At 52.5% G+C, this 19,844-nt stretch overlaps 1 protein-coding gene across 3 annotated transcripts in view; it reads left to right on the forward strand.

Annotated features, from left to right (window-relative positions):
- The first annotated feature begins 1,074 nt into the window (after positions 1-1,074).
- Positions 1,075-19,844, forward strand: part of CRMP1 (collapsin response mediator protein 1) — a 72,616-nt gene continuing 53,846 nt past the window's right edge. For all 3 annotated transcript variants that reach the window (XM_058546702.1, XM_058546704.1, XM_058546703.1), the window contains exon 1: positions 1,075-1,480. In XM_058546702.1, the coding sequence (XP_058402685.1) occupies positions 1,100-1,480 (381 nt within the window). In that variant the 5' untranslated portion in view covers positions 1,075-1,099. The remainder of the gene's footprint in view (positions 1,481-19,844) is intronic.

The raw sequence follows: 19,844 nt of genomic DNA on the forward strand, positions 1-19,844 counted from the left end.
TTAAGCTTCCGACTTCCCCCATCTTTAGTGTGAATTTGTGTGCAGGCGTCCTGTCGGGGTTTATGAGTGCACCTGTGTGGAGTCACCTCCTGAGTTTGCCTTTGGCATGAGCGTTTGAAAATCTCTTTGTTGCATGAGTGTCGCAGGAATGAGCATCGGGTACGTGTGTGAGTCACCAGTTCGCGTGCATGTCTGTCTGCGTGAATGTGGTCCTAGTGTGTCCCTCTTACCTTGCTGTATATTCTTCCTGGTGCTTAGCACTGCCTGGTACATTATGTGTGTTTGCCTCCTCCCTCCTTAGAATGTCGGCTCCCGGAGGGCAGCTCTTGGTTTATTTTGCTCTCGGCACTGTCCCCAGCACCAACAACGTGCTAGGCACCCGATATAATAATTAGTGTTGAGTGAATGAATGCTGTGTCCAATGTGCCAGTGTCTCTCCGGTTGTGCGATCTCGGTGTGATGCCGTGTACGCGCGGCGTTGAGTGACTACGAGAATTTCTGGCGTATGTGTGTGTAATTGATTAAGAATAAGTACAAGCATGTGTGTGTGCGAAATTATCTACAATGTGCGTGAACGATCCTGTGTGTGTCTCGGGAGCGTGTGTGTAATCGACTCTCGTGTGTGTGTGAGCATGTTTGTGCGTCTCTCACGTGTTTGTATGGCGTAATTGTCTGGTGTTCTAGTACCAACCTGTGTGTGCCGCGGGAGCGTGTGTGTACGTGTGTGTGCATGCATGCGGCTCCCACCGCTCGCTCTCCTCTCGCCCTGCGCTCAGCCTGGGGGTGGGGAGTGGGGGTGTGGCGAGGGCACTGCGGTTCAGCTGCCCGCCCTCAGCGCTGCGGCTCCGACACGTCATCGTCGCTCCCCGCCCTCGCCGCGGTCCCCGCCTCCCGGTCCTTTGTAGCTGGCCGCTGCGCTCGGCCGACCGCCTCCCGGAGGCCCCGCCCCGGCCCCGCCCCGGCCCCGCCTCGCGCCCCGCCCCGCCCCTCCCCTGGCCGCAGTAGCGCCTGGGCCACCGCGGGCCCGCACCGAGCGCGGAGCGCGGCGCAAGGTGGTGGGTGGCTGGCGCTGCGGGCGGGCGGCCGGCCTTGGACCGGGATGGCGGACCGGCGGCGCGCGTGGAACACGGAGGACGACCTGCCCGTGTACCTGGCGCGGCCGGGCAGCGCGGCGCAGACGCCGCGCCAGAAGTACGGCGGCATGTTCGCCGCGGTGGAGGGCGCCTACGAGAACAAGACCATCGACTTCGACGCGTACAGCGTGGGCCGCCGCGGCTCGGCGCGCACGCCGCGCAGTGCTGGCCGTCTGGACGCGGTCGGCCTGCCGGGGCCCGGCGGCAGCGAGGACACCGCCAGCGACGTGAGCGAGCCCTCGGGCTCGGCCGTCAGCTCTCCAGGCGAGCGCGACGAGCGGCCGCCCGCACTGCGTATCCGCTGCCCCGCGCCCCGTGACCTGCCACTCGGCCGGGACAATGGCCAGGTACGCGCGCGGACCAGACGTGGGGGCGGGGCCCTCGGGGCCACTGGGCAGGGGCATGCCCGAGGGCAGTGTCCTGGCCAGAGTGCTGAGGCTACTGCTGCCAAGCTTGGGAGAGCCATGGAAGGCCCCTCCCCCACCCCATCACACAAGAGGTTCGGAGAGGTTGTGCGACTCGGTCAGGGTTGGCCAGCATGGTCCGTGAGACTCCAAAGGGTCCTTGGAGATCCAGTCCCCTGCTCCTCTTCTGCAGAAAGGGAGAGCGAGGTTCTGAGGAGGGAAGTAAGTTGGCTAAAGCCACCAAGGGACCCTTAAAACGCGAAGGGACCTCTGGGGCGAATTTAGTCCAGGGATCCCCACTCTCTGCTTCATGAAAAGAAGGGGAGCTCCATTCCGCATTCGTCCATTCATTTATTCACTCACTCATTAGCAATTATAGAGCACCTACTATGTACCAGGCGCTGGGAGGGGTTCAGTGGTCACACAGCTTCAAGCTTAAAGGAGCTTTTCCTGAGTGCTCCTCCTATGCTTCCTGGGGGAAGGATTTGGTTAAAGATTTAGATCGTCGGGCAGTGAGAACTGGAAACCGCTACCCCCAAAGCGCCTACATCTTCAGGGGACGCTCCTGAGTCCCCCAGCACGACGCCAGTGTGCTCACTTCACGGATAGAGCAAGTTGGAGGCGGAGTGGGGATTTGAACCAGGGTCGCTAGCTTCCAAGACTTGGAGATTTTTTCCCGGCTGAAAGCGGGGGAGCATCAGGGAGAGGGAACGCCAGGCCTTGGGCCCAGTGGCTTTTCTCCCTTGAACTGGGAGTCGCCAAGGAACTGGGGAAAGATGGATGGGTAGATGGCACAGCTTTGGGATGTATGGGTGAGGGTCAGGGCCAGGTGTCTGGAAAACGGAAGTTGTAGCACCCGAGGGCTGGCTGGCTGTCCGCTTAGCCCAGAACTCTATGCCTGAGCATGCTCCGGTCCTCGATCCCCGGCAGGCGCTGGGATCCCGACTCGGCACCCCGTGTCCCCATCCAGGCCAAAGTGGGCGACAGAGTCATTGTGAGAATGGAATTAAATCAGTTAATGCCAGCAGGTAGTGAGCATTCAATAAATGTTCGTTATTGAGTTTTACTATTATCGTTTTTATTAACCCTTCTCGCCTTAAGTGATGTGAGAATCATAAAGTGAGCCGGGAGGAGGCAGAGCTTGATCCCGACAGAGATCTGGGAGGGCTTCCTGGAGGAGTGGGGTTGGGCCGGCCTGTGGCTGCTACAACGCAGTAGTGGTTTTCCACCTGTCCCCATCCCCTCGCCAGAGGCTTTCTGTCCCCATAACTTGGGAACTCTCCATGGTCCTGAATCCGGCGCCCCGCGAGGGGGAGGTCTACAGTGAGGGTGTGCAGGGTGGGGGTGGGGACGAGGGAGATATCGAGAGCGTCCCGCCTCCTTTTCTCTACCTCTTCCTTGTCTCCCTCTGCCCACCTCCTTCCCTGGTGGCCCACCTCGCTTGGCATCGCTGCTTCCGAGCCCGAGCGGGAGACTTCAGGGCTGCGGACTGAGAAACCGGGACCAGTACCAGGAAACCCTGGCACTTGGCCCTCTTGAGCCTCAGCTTCTCCATCTGTGAAATGGGCATTCTCCTCCCAGCCTCCCTCAAGGCGTGATGGAGTATCAGGGAGGCGAGAGCGCTTTGTGCAAGGCCGGGAGCTGTCTGGGTCCCTGATGGAGCTGTGGTCAGTGTCACCAGCGCCAGCATCGCTCCCGGGCTCTGCCTGGACCAGCTCCGCAGTTGCGCCTTGGCACTGGGGATGCTACTCGCTTCACCTCTCCCACTCCTCCTTCCTCTCTCCCTCTGGTCGTCTTTCCCCTTTCTCCATCGCTTCTCGGGGTCTGGACAAAAGGCGGCGCCTCGGCGCGCCGAGGGGCTCGCGGTCTCCCTGCGGGGAGAGTATTACTTTCTGCAGACGGAGCGGCCACGGGGCTCGGGTTCTGGGGCGGGCCTCGCTGCTCCTGCGCTTTGCAGCGGGCGCCGCAGCCCTTCCCCCGCCCATAAAGCTCTTTCCTGGGGAGGGAGGAGGGGTTTCTGCGGCGCAAGCGCAGCGTTTGCCCAGGCCCAGGCCGAGCGACTGCGGCGCTTTGTACTCGGGAAGTCCGCTTGGGAGCAGCGGTCTGTTTCGCCAATCGCGGACTGGTGCCCCTCCCCCGGTGCGCACGTGGTCTTGTCCCCAGCCCCGGTGCTTCCCTGCCCAGACTGACCCCTGGGGACGTCCTGGTGCATAGAACATAGGATTTAACCATGCTGAGGAAGGGAACGTAGGAGTCACGGGGAGGGAGAGCGACCCCACTCGCAATGTCCAGTCATCAACAAGGATTTAGGACCCAGCTCAGAGCTGAGGCTGAATGAATGAGTGTAGGGAAATGAGCTCTAGACAAGGTGTGCAGGAACCTGGCTTCCAGATAGATCTCTGCTGCAGCTAATGTGCTTTGCACCTGAGATAGTATTTTACCTCTGTAAGCCTCAATTTCCCACTGGTAAAATGGGAAAATTATGGCCTAGTGTTCCTGGAATACTAAGCTACTGCTTCTTTGTAGACTTATAACGTCACCTACATTTTAAGGCCAAGGCATCTCTGGTCTCCTGTCCTGGGCTGAGGGACTGGCCTCCAGGTGGTGGTGGAGGTCAGGGCCTCAGGCCTCAACATGTGTGGTGGGGGCTTTACCACGCCTAGCGTACGCTCCCTCTGGGTGGCATCTTGAAAATAAAGAAGATGTGTCTTTTTACAGAGCCTGCGGGTTTGGATTTTGCAGGCAGAAAGTGAGGGGCAGAAAAAGTTGTCATCTTATTCTGCCTGGAGATTTGGGACACCTGCCCAGTGTTGTAGGGGCTTGCTGGGGCTCCCCTCTTTCTCCCTCTTCCCTCCTTTCCTCTCCTGTCATCAGGAAAAAAAGGCTATGCCCTGGCCTCCTGCCCTCTTCTCCCCAGAGCAACATCTGGATCATGGTGCTGGTGTATGCTTTCCTCTGGGAGGCAGGAGGTCCTATTCTTCCTCCTGTCCCCCAGTTTGTCCGGGGCTGTGGGGACCTTAGTGCCAATGGTTTGACCCTCCAAGCAATCACTGTCTGTTAGGCAAGACTATGGTGGTGACCTGGTGGCCCCAATGCCAGCCCGCAGTGTGATGAGAGAGCCGCTGCAGGGGGTAGAGCAGGTCAGCCATTAATTAGGGCCTTGTCTCTCCTGTCCCTGCTGCACCCCCTCGGCCTGGCAGGGAAGCTCCTGCTGAGCCCTCGGAGAGGCTGGTTGAATGATGGAGGTGGGAGGGTGAGGGGGAAAAGCTTTATGGAAGAGACATCGGAGATGAGTCTGGGAGAATGGGTAAGCTTTTGTCTGGGGTAAGATATTCAGGAAGAGGGTACAGCTTGAATAAAGGCTTGGAGCTGAAGATGGAAAAGTGCTTGGTCTGTTCAGGAAACGGCGCGGCAGATGGACAAACGGAGACTGTGGAACGAGAGGCCGGAGAGGGGCGGTCGCTGGGCCTGATCCTGGAGGGCCTTGAACACTCAGAGCTTGGGCGGGTCCTTGGCACCCGGCCCACATCCCCTCCTCCAGGCAGATGTTCGGGGGAGGCCCCCAGACGCGGTGCCGCACACCTGTGGCGCTGCCCCCGGGCTCTGCCTGCGCATCCGAAGGCGGTCTCTGGCTTCGGAAATGAACCCCGAAAACCAGCCCTTCCCCATCACGAGAGCGAGGCCGGGGCCCAGCCGAGGGCGTGTGCGCGGGGCGGGGGTCGGCGGGGCTGGGCGGCTGGGGGGGCAGGGGGCGGAGTGGGGGGAACGGAAGGGAAGCGCTTCCTGGTTCGAGCCGAGAGGGGCGAATCGGGCTCGGCTCCGCGCCGCCGGGAGGAGCTGTCTGTCTGCAGCCCCCTCCTCCCGCCCTCGCCTCTCCCTCCTCCTCCCGCCCTCCGCGGAGCCGGGCGGTGCTGGCAGCCGGAGCGGCGGCGGCGGGCGGGCCGAGCAGCCGGGGCAGCGGGCGTGCGGGCAGCGCGGGCGCCGAGCCTCCGTCCCTCTCCTCATCCCTCCCGGGCCTTTGTCGCCGCGCCCGCCGGGAGCGGGACCGAGAGAGCGCCGGACAGAGCGAAAGACAGCGCCGCAGGTCCACCGGCCGGGCCGAGGGCGCCAGAGGGGCCATGTCCTACCAGGGCAAGAAGAGCATTCCGCACATCACGGTAGGCCGGGCCCCCCCGCTGCTCTTTGCGGGAGGGGTGTCGCCGCCAGGGTCGGGATCCGCGGGGGGACGACAGGGGCGTCCGCCGAGGCTTCCCGCGTCTCGGCGGGTGGGGCGGGGCCGCTCTCGGCTTTGCAGCCCCCTCCCCCCAGCCCTTGGGGACAATGCGGGGGGCGGGGGGAGCGGGGAGGGAGAGCCCCGCACGGCTGGGCGGGGCTGGAGCCTCGGGTCCCTCTCCCCTCGGGCTTGCAGCCCCCTCTTCCCCACGGGATGTGCCAGAGGATGGCGTGGACAGGCAGGATGCGGAGCTGAACAAAAGAGGGAGGGGCGCGGGGTCCGAACCCCCTCCCTCTGGCCCTCGAGCGGAACCTCCTGCGCGCGGCCTCCGCAGCGTCCAGCTCTTGCACCTAGCGGCCGAGTTCCTTCCCCGCCAAGGGAAGGAGAAAGATCGACCACCGCCCCCACTCCCCGCCCATGCTGATGGAGGGGAAGTCTGGACCCAGAGACAACGCCATGATGGAGGCGCCCCTCCCATTCCTCACCGCAGCTAAAAATAACCTGACGGGGCGGCACTGGCGGCTGTGGCCCCGGAAGGGTTAACACTGGGGGGTGGGGATGGTAGTGGGGGCTGAGCGTTCTGCTGTTGCTCCTGGGTGTGGCCGGAAACAAAGGATCCCCGCTCTTTACGCTTTGTCTCACGGTGGGAGCTGAAGGCCCATCGTTTGAGAGACCTGGCCTCCACCCCATCCCTGCCTGGCACCAGAGCGGAACCAAATCGAACTTGGACCACAGGCGCTGGGGAAGCGCATGGGCCTTGGGTGGTGGGTGATGGCGATGGAGCAGCCAGGTGCTGGGAGGCGGGATTGTGGACCTGATGGGATCCTCCGGAGAGATGTCTGAGGTTTGACCACGGGAGACCCAGCATCCTTCTTTATCCAGAATCCAGGATCAGGGACAGCCCCAGGGCACCTGCAAGAGGGCAGCCTTGGGTAGGGGGAGGGAGCCAACATATCCCACTCACCTGCCCAGCCTATTGCACAGGTTGTTTTATTGAATCTTCTCGATAAATCCTTTGAGAGAGGCGTTGTCCACATAAAGCTCCCAGAGGCTGAAGCACTGGCTGGGGGCGGAGGTGAGATGAAGGCTGGGAACGAACCGGCCCCCCGCCTCCCCAGCCTCCCCAGAGCAGCCCTGCATCCTGCCCAACTCTGGGCTGTCTTCCCTTCCCTAGAAAATCCCTCCTGGGCCCAGCTTCAGGTCTTGCCTGCAGACCTTTGCTGAGTTCCCATCCAGAAGTGTGACTCCTGAGGGTGGCGACCACCTTCTACCCATCCCTACTCCCTGCCCTCTGAGACGCCGGTCTAAGTGGCTAGTCACATTAGCTAAGAATCAATGGAAGGAATGTGGCTGTCCCAGGCTAAGCAGTGTGGGAGGAAAGTACTGAGATATTTGTATGAGCAGGTCCCTGCCTTGGGACTCTCTAACCCTGCCCCCCCCCCCCCCCGGGGAACTGAGGCTGGTGATGGGGGTAGGGTGGTACAGCGACTGATAAGTCGGGAGCCCTGGGTGTCTTTGTGACTGTGGCCCACGGTGGGTGTGTGCCCCTTTCAGGACCCCAGTTTCCAAGAAGGAAGTTTAGCAAGATGGTCTTTGAGGCAGGTCTGTGGGAATGGCGTCCCCGGAGTTGTACAGTTCTCAGTCTGCACAGCCGCAGCGGTCACCCTGCCTTCTGGTGTGACCCTCTGGAGTGGAGATGACCTGCCCAGGGTTTTGCACCAGATGGATCTGGGTGTACATCTCCCCTCTGCCACCTCTCTGAGCCTCTATGCTCTGACATCCAAAGTGGGCCTAACACTGGCCGCTTCACAGGGCCCTCGAGCGTCCAAGAGGACCCTGGCAAAGCGCTTAGTGTGTGTTGGGTGCAGAGTAAGGGCTTCAGAACTGCTGGCTGAGCTGCAAGTAGTCCACCTGCGTGTAAACGAGAGTCAGATGGAGTGGTTCCAACAGCGTCAATAGCATGGGGAAGAGAGATGCTGACAGTCGTTCTCAGCTCCTGGGAAAGAGGCCTGGATGAGGCATTTGCATTTCATTTGGTCCACATAGCCCACCCTGGCCAGAAAGATTTGTGATTTAGAGGAGAAAGAACAAACCGGAGAGGATGGACTTGGACGGAGCTCCTTGGTAGGACCCTCGGCTTCCTGAGGACCTCTTGCTGATAATGTATGTGTTGTGACAGGAGCCAGAAGGCCGTTACATGATTGGGTGGGCATTGTGGCTTTCCAAACGCTGCACCCTTGACTGTTCAGTGGTACTCATTTGGTAAGTTCATAGTAATAAGCAGCACCCCGTCTGTGCCGGGCGCTTGCTGGGTGCTAGGGAAAGTGGGAACGAGACGGGCTGACCCTTGCCCTCCCAGGGTTTAGCAAAGACTGACATTTCAGCCTGAAATTGCAGCAAGCTGTGGGGGCTGTGATAAGGGGAAATGCAGGAGGCTAGAGGAGACCACAGCAGGGACACCCACCTGGTCCTGGGAGGGGAGGGAGGCAGGAGAGCAGAGAGGAGGGAGGGGCTCTGTGTGAGTGGAGGGAGCTCCAGGGGCAAATGAGTGTGGCAAGTGTGGCATGTGGGAGAAAGGGAAGGAAGTCAGCATTGTGGGAGCCCAACCTCTGTTTCCAAGTGCGGCTTCTCGGTGCAGTTAGAGCAAACGCTGGAGATGGTTAAGATGTTTTTGGTAGCCGTGGTGTGTGTGGCCTCTGGTGGGACCCAGGGGCTTGACAAAGGACCAAGATACAGCTCTCAGCTGCATCCCCAAGTACCTACCTGCTTGATGTTGGGTCACTCTGTGCCCCTGTGAGCCTCATCTGAACAATGGGGGTAAGGTCCCAGCTTTGAAAGTAAAATCGGCGATCAGAGAGAGTGTACTTGAGCAGAGGAGGAGAGGGGACATCCCAGGCAGGCACAGCGCAACTAAGACAGGGGGACGGCTGAATTCCAAGAACGTTCTGCTCATGTTGATGATGATCCTGGTGTCTTTTCCTCTTTTCTCCACCTCACCCTTCTTCTGAGATAATAGAGCAGCCTGATGGAGAAGAGGGAAAAAAGCAGAAACACTTAGCTTCAGCCCCCAAGGATTGTTTAAAATATTTATAAAACTCTGTTTCATGTGTGGCTTTTTAAAAAATTAATGGCACAGCTGGGGATTAACTTAGCTAAAGCTGTTGTGGTGCCCACTGTGGTGGTTAAGTGAGTTGAATACCCTGGGCGTGGCTCTGAGCAAACAAAGGCACGTGGCTGCATGGCCCTCGGAAGCTCTTGGCTTCCAACCGAGCCACCGAAGGGGGGCCCTGCTCAACTGTGGGGGGAGACAAGAGTGTCCCCCACCATAGTTAAGACTCAGGAGTGCTATTTGTGATTTTGCAGAGTATTACAACATTCACCAGAATTTCCATGATCTCTCACCCGGCTTCCAGAGCAGTCCTGTGAGGAAAGCAGCCTGTTTCCCAAAGGGTAAACTAGGGTTTCCAGAGACTTAATGGTGTGAAAAGGTTCTTGCAGTGGCCTAGGAGGATGAAGAGCTCAGATTCAAGCAGGGAGGTTGGTTGGGCTGGTCTGCCTGCTAAGAAAATCACTTTCCGATTGAAATCTGTGTGTGTGTGTGTTAGATCAAACAGTAAAGATGAGCAGGGAAGAAAGAGATCATTAAATAAAAAATCACATCAGACTGAATTAGTTTCTCTAACGTACAAATATGCAAAAAAGTGTGAGGCCTGTTAAGCTTCCCAAGGGTAACATTCAGCCTATCTATAGATACTCAGTTTATTTCCCTGCCTTTTTACACAAAGGATTTGAGACGCCTACAATGATTTGTCATGCACATAGTGAAATCAGATGGAAGTAGAATACCAGGACTGAGGACCCAGGAAGAGCAGAGAACAAACCTGCAGGGATCTGGACCACTGGAGCTGGGCGACTGGACCTGTGATGCTGATCCCGAGCTTCTGTCATCCAGGGCAAAGAAGTAAACACCCTCAGTTACATCAAGTTCATGATCAGAGAGGGAGAACTGAAACATATTCTTAGGGGAAAAATTATTTTGATTAAATTAAATTCTTACAAAGTGTTTCAGAGGAGATAAAAGTGGTAACAAGTTATGAGATCTTCCATACATAACTATGCCAACTTAGCCCTGCATGCTTGTTTCTTATAATGAACTTGGCCAAGACTGTGCATGTGGAAACATGTGATACGACATATGTGAATGTGCCTGGCACGTAGTGAGTGGCTAACAGATGATAGTTCCATCCCCAAGTTCAGGCTCTCTCTTTGAGGAGATGAAAATTCAGAATGGCAGGTAATCAGTGAGTGTTAGCCACGTATCTTTCTGTTCCTTGAACTCTGCAAGGTGTGATGGACAGTTAAAAATACATATTTCCTGACCATAACAGGCTTACCATCTAAGTGGCAAAGTGCACACACATGGAGCAACTTAAAAATGATGAAAGGGTGAACTATGGGACAGACCACAGGTGTTGGAGGAGTTCAGAGAAGGGGGGACTCAGCGTTGGCAGAGAGGTGGCTTCTTGGGACTTGGGGGATGGCACGAGCTGAGCCTGGTGTTGAAGGATTTGATTGGTGGAGACAAGGGAGGAGCATGCAAGGTAGGCAGAACAGCGTGGACAAGACCTGGGATGGGGACGACTATGGTCAGAACAGAGTGAGGAGTTTAAAATCAGAGGGTGAAGAACTTGAAATAAATTGGAATGGGTGGGGTATGGCGGCATTCCACAAGGCTTTGGAAGTCAGACAGAATGCACCCAAGGCGATGGAGGCGGCACACAGGCTCTAAGTCTGACTCAAATGCAAATGGGATATTTGATCTTGGGAAGTCAGTTCCTCTCCCTGGGCCTCAGATTCCTTTTCTGTATAGAATTGGATTAGATAATTCAGTTCCAAGTTATAGGACACTCTGACTTTATTCTGTATGTAATAGGAAGCCACTGGAAGTTCTTGAGCTGGGAGGATGGAATGATAAAGGCAGCATGTAAGAATGTGAATTCTGAGGCCAGACTCTGGGTTTGAATCCTAGCTCTTCCGCTTACTAGCTGTGTAATTTGGGCAAGTCACTTATTCTCTCTATGCAGCAATTTTCTCATTTGTAAAATGGTGTAATAATAATAATAATACTCTATAAGGTTTTTTCCTGAGAATGAAATGACTTAATATATGTAAGATGCTTAGAATAGGGCCTGCACATAGTACATGCTCCATGGGTTAGCTATTATTCTTACTGTAGGATGGTGTATTGGTCAGCTTTGTTCCATAGCAAGTAATCCCAAAGTCTCAATGACATACATTTATTTCTTGCTTATGCTACATGAGGGCCTTGGATTGTCTGTAGCTTTGCTTCTGGCTGCTGGTGTACAATGGGTCTGCTCCTTGTATCTCCTCACCTTCACACCCAGGCTGAAGGAGCAGTGGATGGAAGCACAAGAGACTGGTAGCAACGTGAAATGCCTTTAAGAACTTCTGCTCAGCCATGGCGCGTTTCATGTCTGCTCATAGTCCATTGGCCAAAGCAAGTCACAGGATCAAGGCGTAAATCAATGGGCAGAAGCCCAATGTTAGTCTTCCTAGAGGAGATCTGAGGATTAAATGTGAACGTTCTGGCACATAAGAGATGCTAATAAACACCTGTTGGAGCTGATAATGAGGGTCAGAAAGTCTAGTGGGTGAGTTTGGAAGAAAAGGCCTGCATTGGTTCTTAGGTTGAATTGGAGTTGGAAATGAGCACCAAATTGAGGTGTCTCACTGGACAGTTAGAAACACAGATTGGAATAGGGGTGAGAGGCAAGGGCCAGAGATACAGATTAGGAGCCCGTGTACAAGAGGCACTTGTAGAAGATAGGAAAATGCAAGATATTCCAGCAACCAGTGGTTCTCAGTCTGTGTGCTGTGAGCACAGTGGTGTATTGAAAAAGTCCTCTGTGGATGTGCTGGTAAATTTTGATCAAAATTTAAAGTTTATGTTTGCCACAACCAAATCTACAAATTGATCTAGTAACGTCTATCAGGTGGAGACATGAGCACTCACAAGCCGAGCCGTGGTGAATAAAGTCTCATTTTTTTGAGAGTAAAGGGAAGCTCCTGCCATGGAAAGATAACATCAGAAGACTTTGCCTCTTGAGCATATAAGAGAACAGAGTCAGGGCAGTGGACAGCGCCATGGTGCTGAAGAGTAAGCAAGTGCAATTAAGGAGCTCTTAAAGGCCCCGTGAGACAGACATAGTCACACTCTAGTAGGATGGCACGGTAATGATTGCTGACTTATTTGTTGTTGTTTTAGGTTTTTAATCCCTTCAAGAATGCTGCAGATTTTTATACTATTTGTAAGTATGTTCTGAACACAAAGGTTGAGATTTGTTACCCTAGAGAGATACACAGAGCTAATCATAACTTTGCTCTTAGTGAGAAAAGACAACTCTGAATTGGTGTTGGTGGTTTGGTAAACGAAATGGGATCTAGGATGCTTCATAGAGAGGCTGGTCTAGAAAACAAGAGCAAGCAGGGAAGTGATGGCTGTGGACATATGAGGTTGCAGCTCCCCTCTCCTTCCTTGGGCCTGTGCCCAGGCACCTGGAACATTCTCCCTGACCAGGCTCACCCTCTCTGGCGCTTTGCCTTTGTATAAGCCATGCCCATTCCTTATGGAGAATCCTTTCTCCTGGGGCTGGGAATAGTGAGCAGGCTCACTTCAGTAACTTTGGTGGTTTGTCCACTTGACTGTGAATGCTTAGAGGATTGGGACAATGTTTAATTCTCCTTGGCATCTGCTCAGGAGCGCTCTTGCACTCTGATGACTCATAGCAGGGCCTCCCTACTGTGGGAGTGGATGAATGGAGCCCAGGTTGCAAACTGTGCTTCATTGCTGAGTGAGGGGTCGGCCACTCCTGCACTTGACCTTCCTTAACAAATGTCCTGTCCATGGATTTAGCATTTAAGTAGTTACCATCCAGAAGGAGATGAGAGTTGCTTGAAGAGCTTTGAAGCTAAAAAAAAAAAAAAAGACCTCCAAAATGGTACTTTGGTAGTGGGGAGAGGGCAGATTTGATTTATTAATGGGCTTCACTGCATTTCACAGTGAAAAGCAAGCTTTTACAGGAGGCATCTTCCATATATACATTGGATCATCTAAGTACACATCACCCCAGGGCATTGACTGAATAACAACTTGGGATCAGAACTTGGAGTCAATTTCAGGGGAAGGCTCAATGGATTTGATGCAGAATTGCATAAAGCAAACAGGTGGCTGTTTGAGATTTTGTACCTGTCTCCAAATATGCTGCCATGTATTTTATATCATACCATATTCGTAGACGCTTAGGGCTTAAGCCCTAATAAAATATCAGCAAATATTTGATTTTTACAACCTCAAAGTTGAAAGGAACCTTTTAAATTATGTAAAATTTTCTGTGTTTGTGAATTTAAGGAGTCAGGAAATAGTGTCCATTGCTTCTTTCTCACTCCGCATCTTCCATCTAGTATAAGAATTCCAAACCCTCTCCTTACATACCTCCAGTGACAGAGAGATCACCACTTTACAGAGCAGCCTACTTTACTCCTGGACAGCTCTGTTGCTGGAAAACTCTTTTATCTGTGGAGTGAAAGTCTGCCTTTTGCCACACTTTTGCACTCAGAATTTTCACAGCTTCTTTATCCTTCTACACTGATAGTCCTAGAGGCTCTGGAAGATGTTTTTAAGTTACCTAAGACCTTCCCTTTTCCCAGATGGCCCCAATTCTTTATTCATCCTCTAGCACAATTTCCAGGTACAATGTTTGGATTTTTTTTCCTTTCCTTTCCTTCTTTTTTCTTTTTGCTATCATTTATTTCTGGGCGTGCAAAGCAAAATGGATCCAAAATAGAACTTTAATTATTAGGCACCTTTTAAACTGGTTTAAAAGCTTTCTAGGGTCCTAGACTCCTTTGAGAAGCTAATGAAAGCAATGGGCACTTTTTCCTGCTTCCTCAAATGCGTGGACACAGAACATTTGGCATAAAACGTTGTACTTCATAGACCAGTATTCAGTGTATGGAGTGCTTTTACATATTATCCTAAGTAATCCTGTGAGGTGGGTACTTTGATTAGTTCCGTAAACGGATAAGGGAACTGAGGCACACACAGGTTAGGTATCTTGCCACAGGGCACCCAGCTAAGAAGCTGTAGGGGAATAAGCTGAGGTCTCTGGTGTAAAGGATCTCACAGTCTCGTGGGAGAAAGAGACATATTAAAATGGGGTGGAAGACGAAGTGTCATGAAGACGTGAAACAAGGCTAACCAGAGGCGCAGGCCCGATGCTGTGGGAACTCCAGGGGTGACCGCGTCTTCCTGGAGTCAGGACACTGCGCCTGACAGGGCGAGTTGGCAATCAGTGGACAGAGCAGGTGTGGCAGGAAATCCAGGCAGCAGGAAGGGCACAGGAAGGCATGGAAGTGTGAAGTGCTGCTTAGGGAGCCAGAGTGCGGTGTGAGCAGACGAATATGGTGGCACAGGGCTGGGAGAGTGGCGGGGTCAGGCCTGGAAGACCCTAGGAGGGCATACTTTGTCCTACGTGTGAGGACAGGCTGGTGAAGGGTTTTAAGGAAAAGCATGACATGGTTGCATTTGTGTTTCAGAAAGGTCGCTCTGCCTGGCATGTGGAGGGGACAAGACAGGCAGCAGGGAGACAGGTGGCGATAGCTGACCTGGGGCAGGTGCAGTGGGAGGTGGAAATCAGCAGGGGGGTAGGAGAACATTTCTGGAGCTGATCTAGGAAAGAGTTGGGTGTAGGGTGTGAGAGGTTAGAGAGAAGTTGAAGATGGAGCTGAGCTTTTGAATGAGATCTATCTCCCCTGGTTGCAAGGACTTAAAAAAATCAGGCACTGTTTCAAGTGCTGTCCTCATGTTAATTCCTTTAACTTTCAAAACAACCCTCTGCATTACAGATGCGAAACTGAAGCATGGAGAGCTGAACTTGCCCAAGGCACAGGTTAGTAAGTGAGAGGCCAGATGAGAACTCAGGCAGTCTGGCCTATGCACCCCTGTCCTTAACCATCAGGCAGCACTGCCTCTTTGTTAAATGACTGTTAAATAAGTGTGAAAGCACCTGGCTCTCAGGGAGCATTGTCAACGATGGTTAGAAGAATGGGTCTCTGTATTTAATATCTTACCACTGGAGAGCCCTGTGCAGCTTTCAGAGGCCTTTAATCCACCTTACTCCCTTTTGAGCACAATCACAACAGTTCTAGCAGGAGGGCGGGTGAGGTGCATGGAGTTGGGAATGTGCCTGATAAATAGCTGGATGCGTATATGCGGTCTATTCTTGCTAATCCCCATTTTGCAGAGGAGGGAACTGAGGCTCAGACGCGTTAACCAGGTACAGCGAAGAGAACATGAGATGACCACCAGGGGGCAGTGGGCTGTCACTTTATAGGTACTAGGTGGCAATAGGTTCAAATGTGGCTCCATCTCCTGGCTGTGTGACCGTGAGCAAATTACTTCACTTCTCTGGGTTTCCTCATTTGTAGCAATCATACCTACTTTTGAAGGTGGCCTAAGAATTAAAAATGAAAACCCATGTAATGCAGAGCTGACACTTAGTATATACTCAGGAATGTGCCTTTCTTAAAGACAAAGGATTTCTGTTCAGACTGCTTTATATAAGATAAAAAGCAGAGACAAGGGAACACTGAATGGGTGTAGACATGGATGCAGATGTAGCGACATCCTCCTCCTCCAGGCAGCCTGAAGGCCCTGCCCAGTTCTGGGGTCGTGATAGAGGCATAATATTTTAAAACCAGATATTCAATTCATCAGGGAGTACTTCCTTAATGTCTGCTTGGTACGATGGGGCCTGAGATCTCGCTGTTAAAACTGCAGTTGTCGTGGAAACGGGCCTGAGTTCGCAGAAGAAGCCTGCGATCCATGGCGACCACCTGTATTTCTGATTCACGAAGGAGGAAACTGTCACTGTGTCCCCTACCCATATGAGTGGAGAACAAATGTGTGTTAATTAGATTCGGTCTCAGACATGTTACCACGTCCAGGGCTGCTTTCCTGGAAAGTGTGGCAAAGGGCCACAGGCTGACAGGCTGTCCCCCGAGGCGAAATCAAAGGCAAATGGGCTGCTTTTCACTGAATAAATGAGTGTGCAGCTACACTGTGTGGCGGCCCTTGCTGCTGCAAGGAGGCTGGACAGGAGATCTGCGAGGGGAGGCTGGGAGGCAGGGGGCCCTGGTTGTTAATGTAGGAAGTGAGTCATGGAGTTATGAAGTATTTGAGCTAGAAAATCTCTCTGACAGCAATCCGTGTGGCTGTCGCTCCCAGCACAGAACCTCAATGGTGTATCAACTTGCTTTGATGCACTAATACTGCATAACAAGCAGCCCCATAATTCTATGGCTTACAACAACAAATACTTATTACTTACAGGTCTGTGGGTGGCAGAGGCTTAGCAGAGCCTAGCTAGATTTGTTTTCAGCCTTCTGTTTGGGTCAGGTACACCCCTCCTATTATCTCATTCTGGGACTCGGACTGCAGGAGGTGCCATTCCTTGGGTCATGCGGTTTTCATGGCAGAGGGTGGACTCTCAAGAGATGGAGCTGAAACCCATGTGCCTCTTAAAGCTTGTACTCACACTGGTGCATTCCCATCCACTCTCATTCTGTTGGTCAAAGCAGGTCACATGGGCATGCCCACAGCCCGGGGGGCGGGGAGAGCACTGTACCCACCTTGGAGCATGACGAGGGTGGGAGGGCAGGAAGAATTGTGGAACAAACAACACAGTCTACCACAGAGGGTCTACGGCAAGATTATCTGGGGTGTTTGTTAATAACATATACTCCTGGCCCGTAAGCTAGATCTGGTAATGAAAATCTTGACAAAAGCTCCTGGATTGAAATTTTTATCAGGCAGCCCCCAATTTTGGGGATCATTGAGGCTCTGGTGCCATGTTGTGAGTTGTACATGCATGACTGAGGTGTGCCTACCTGTCCTATTGAATGTTCGAGTTGCAAATGTCAGCCTCAACATTAGCGGCTCGTAGAGTTTGAAGGACTAATGACTTTCAAAACTCGCCTGATATTTCCTTTGTCTTAAGAGAAAGCAGTTCCACCTACATTCAGTGCATGGGCAGGCACATTTCTACCAAAATGGGGCTTCCCTGATCTTTTTGAGAACTCATTTCCATGTTTGCCCTTTGGAGAAGAGAATCTTCGTCTTTCCAGGAGTGACTGGTCATTACTTACTCTGAGCTCCTTCCCACTGATGAATCAGGTAGCCTCGTCAGAATCCATGTGCACCCAGCAGCACCCCCCTGGGTGGAGCTGCCTTCTCAGTGTGAAGGCCATAGCTCTGAGATCCTTTTTTGATACTCACCTATTCATTAACCCCAGATTCCAATCTCTGCATTGGTGAAGCATTATAGGAGAGTGGACATGGCGGTCAGATGCTCTCCCTCCAACTTCCTGGAGTGGAAAAATTAAAGTATTGAAAGGGTGGTACTAAGAGTTCAAAGTACTTGAAACCAACTACATACATTGTGAAACATAGGCCACGATTATTTTTGTTCTGTGGGAATGCAAAGATTAAAAATATGCTGGTGAGCTGAGAAAGAAAAGCAGTGAGGAGCTACAATGCTGGATGAGGTAGGAGGGAGAGAGATCTTCAGCCTCCCAGGGTTTGAAGAAACCTCGCTGTCCCAGTGCCCAACGGCGTTTCAGGACCACGGATAGCACACATCTTCTGCCTTCCATTCCTCCTCTGCTGCATGGAACCTAGAACTTCCTCAGCACTGTTTGTGTATATACTATTTATTTTGCTGGAATGTTCCTCTTTTCCTCCATTTTTGGCTTCATGAACTTCTCATATTTCAGAAACCAGTTCAAACGTCCCCTCCTGATGACATAGCCACTGTCTTTCCCTGTCTCTGTAGTAACAGCTTTGGTTCTCTGCTGTTTTCCAGATAGCCAAGGTTGCTAAACTAGTGACTTTTGGCTAGGTGTTGGTTTGATGAGAACAGCACCTCTCTTTTCTTCTGAGGCTCAGACCTTAATGGATTTTCTATTCCTCTGACTTGACGGTGGAGATGGCAGGAGGGAGAACAGGAGGGAGGGAGAACAGAACCAGGGAAGCTAATGCTTCGCTCAGGGATAGACGATGATGCAAAAAATTCACTGTGATCTAGACCTCCCCTCCTAGTGGAGGCTGACTGTTGTTTAGTTTGCTGTTGTATGGGTAAGGATGCCTGAAGCTTTAAAGGCTAATTTTTGTAAGCGGTGGTCAACATGGTACTTAACGTTTGTGAAGAGAACAAAGGCATCCTGCCAGCACCAGCTCTCTCCTGCCAGTTGGGGCTGGATGGGGGATAATAGCAGATTTGGAGAAGAAGCCCTGCCCTTCCCTGGGCTGTTTGACAGTAGAGATGGGATTACTGCCAGCACCAAGGTTTGGGTGGGCCCCTCATGAAGAGGCCTTTCAGCATCCTCTGTATTGTACAGGCTTTGCACAGAGCAAGCTTCTGTTCCTAGGCAGTGGGCTTAGGCTTTCAGGGGATTTTAAAAGCAGAAAAGAGAGGTTTCTGATCCATCAGTCTACTCTTTTCTTTCCCTTTTTTCTCCCCTCCTTTCCGTCCTCTCTTTGTTTCTTCCTCTTTCTTCCACTTTTCCTTCCCTCTTTATCATTCTTTTATCTCACGCTTCTTTTCTCTCCCTCTTACCTCCTCTCTCATTTCAAACCTTTCTTCTTCCTCCCTCTGTCCTTGCCTCTTGTCTGTTACTTCCTCTCCTCCCTCTCAGCAAACATTTGCTAAATACTGTGTAAGGCCCCTGGCTGGTCCTGGGAATATCCAGATGAATCACACCATCTCACCGGGCTCTCCTGACCATGAAAGAGTGTCCAGCCCAGCAGGAGATGGGTATGTGAACAATGACCATGATGTGTGATGAGTGTTGTGGGAGAGGGGTGTGCAAGGGGCAGGGGGAACATGGGGGAGGCACCCCAAAGTCTCCGCTGAGGGGAGTCAGTTACTCCCACAAAGATCTACACCCCACTGGATGGCTACCATACAGAGAGTTTGGTATTTTGCTTTTTCACCTAACGTTTTATTGTCCAGTGCTTTTGTTTATCCTTCAAAATGCCTGGGAAATATTTTAGTAGCTGAATGAAACCCCATTAGTGGTGTGGTTATATAAATGCAATTAATTCTGGATCACATCTTGCATATAATTTTCTGACCTGATTGGGATATTTTCCTGAGGACAAATTCCCAGAACTAAATTTCTAGGTCAAAAGTCATGAACAGTTTCAAGGCCCTTGACACATTTTCAAACTTGGCTTGCACTTATTCTTATTGAGAAATCTCAGCTTTGGGGAAAATATAAAGATCATTTCCCTTCTTCTGCTTCTGCCCAGTGCGTGGTCTCTTAGTTCAGAAATTTTTGCATGTTTGAGCTCTTCCCTGATGAAAATCCTTCCCTCACCATCGCGATGGAGCTGAGACTCCTATCTACACGTGGCGTCGGAGTCCCCGTGAGCTGGCACTTGCACGCTTTCTGGGTTCCCCACTCTGAGGTCGTGCTTCAGCCAGAGGAACCCCTCACAGGTCCCCACGCACGCCAGTCTCCCTCTGACCTCTGAGCCTTTCTGCATTTGCCACTCCCCTCTCTGCAATCTCTTTTCTCCTTTGCTGAGTGGCTAATTCCTCCTCATTATTCAAGCTCAGAATAAGTATTATTCCCCCAGAGGGGCTGGAGTGGAGGCCTCTTCTGTGCTTCTGCCACCCTGCACTGCCCTCTGTCCCAGCCCTTCCCACCCTGGGGTGCAAAGGCCTGGTGATGAGCACTCCTTAAGGGCAAGGACTCTTTCTTTTCGCTGCACACACTCCTTCCTTAAGTAAATATTTATTGAGTGTAGTTCCTGCTATAGAAAATGGCAAAGAAACAGTGGGTAACTATACTGAGTATTTACATGTGCTGGGTCTGTGCAAAGCGCTTTACATGCACACCCCATGGAGTGCTCCCAACAGCCCTTTGAGGAGAGGACAATTATCCCCATTCTATAGATGAGGAAACTGAGGCTAGGAGAGGTTAAGTCGCATGGATAATAAGTGGGCAAGG

The sequence above is a fragment of the Diceros bicornis genome, chromosome 8, assembly GCF_020826845.1.
Source record: "Diceros bicornis minor isolate mBicDic1 chromosome 8, mDicBic1.mat.cur, whole genome shotgun sequence".
In the NCBI taxonomy this organism is placed as follows: Eukaryota; Metazoa; Chordata; class Mammalia; order Perissodactyla; family Rhinocerotidae; genus Diceros; species Diceros bicornis.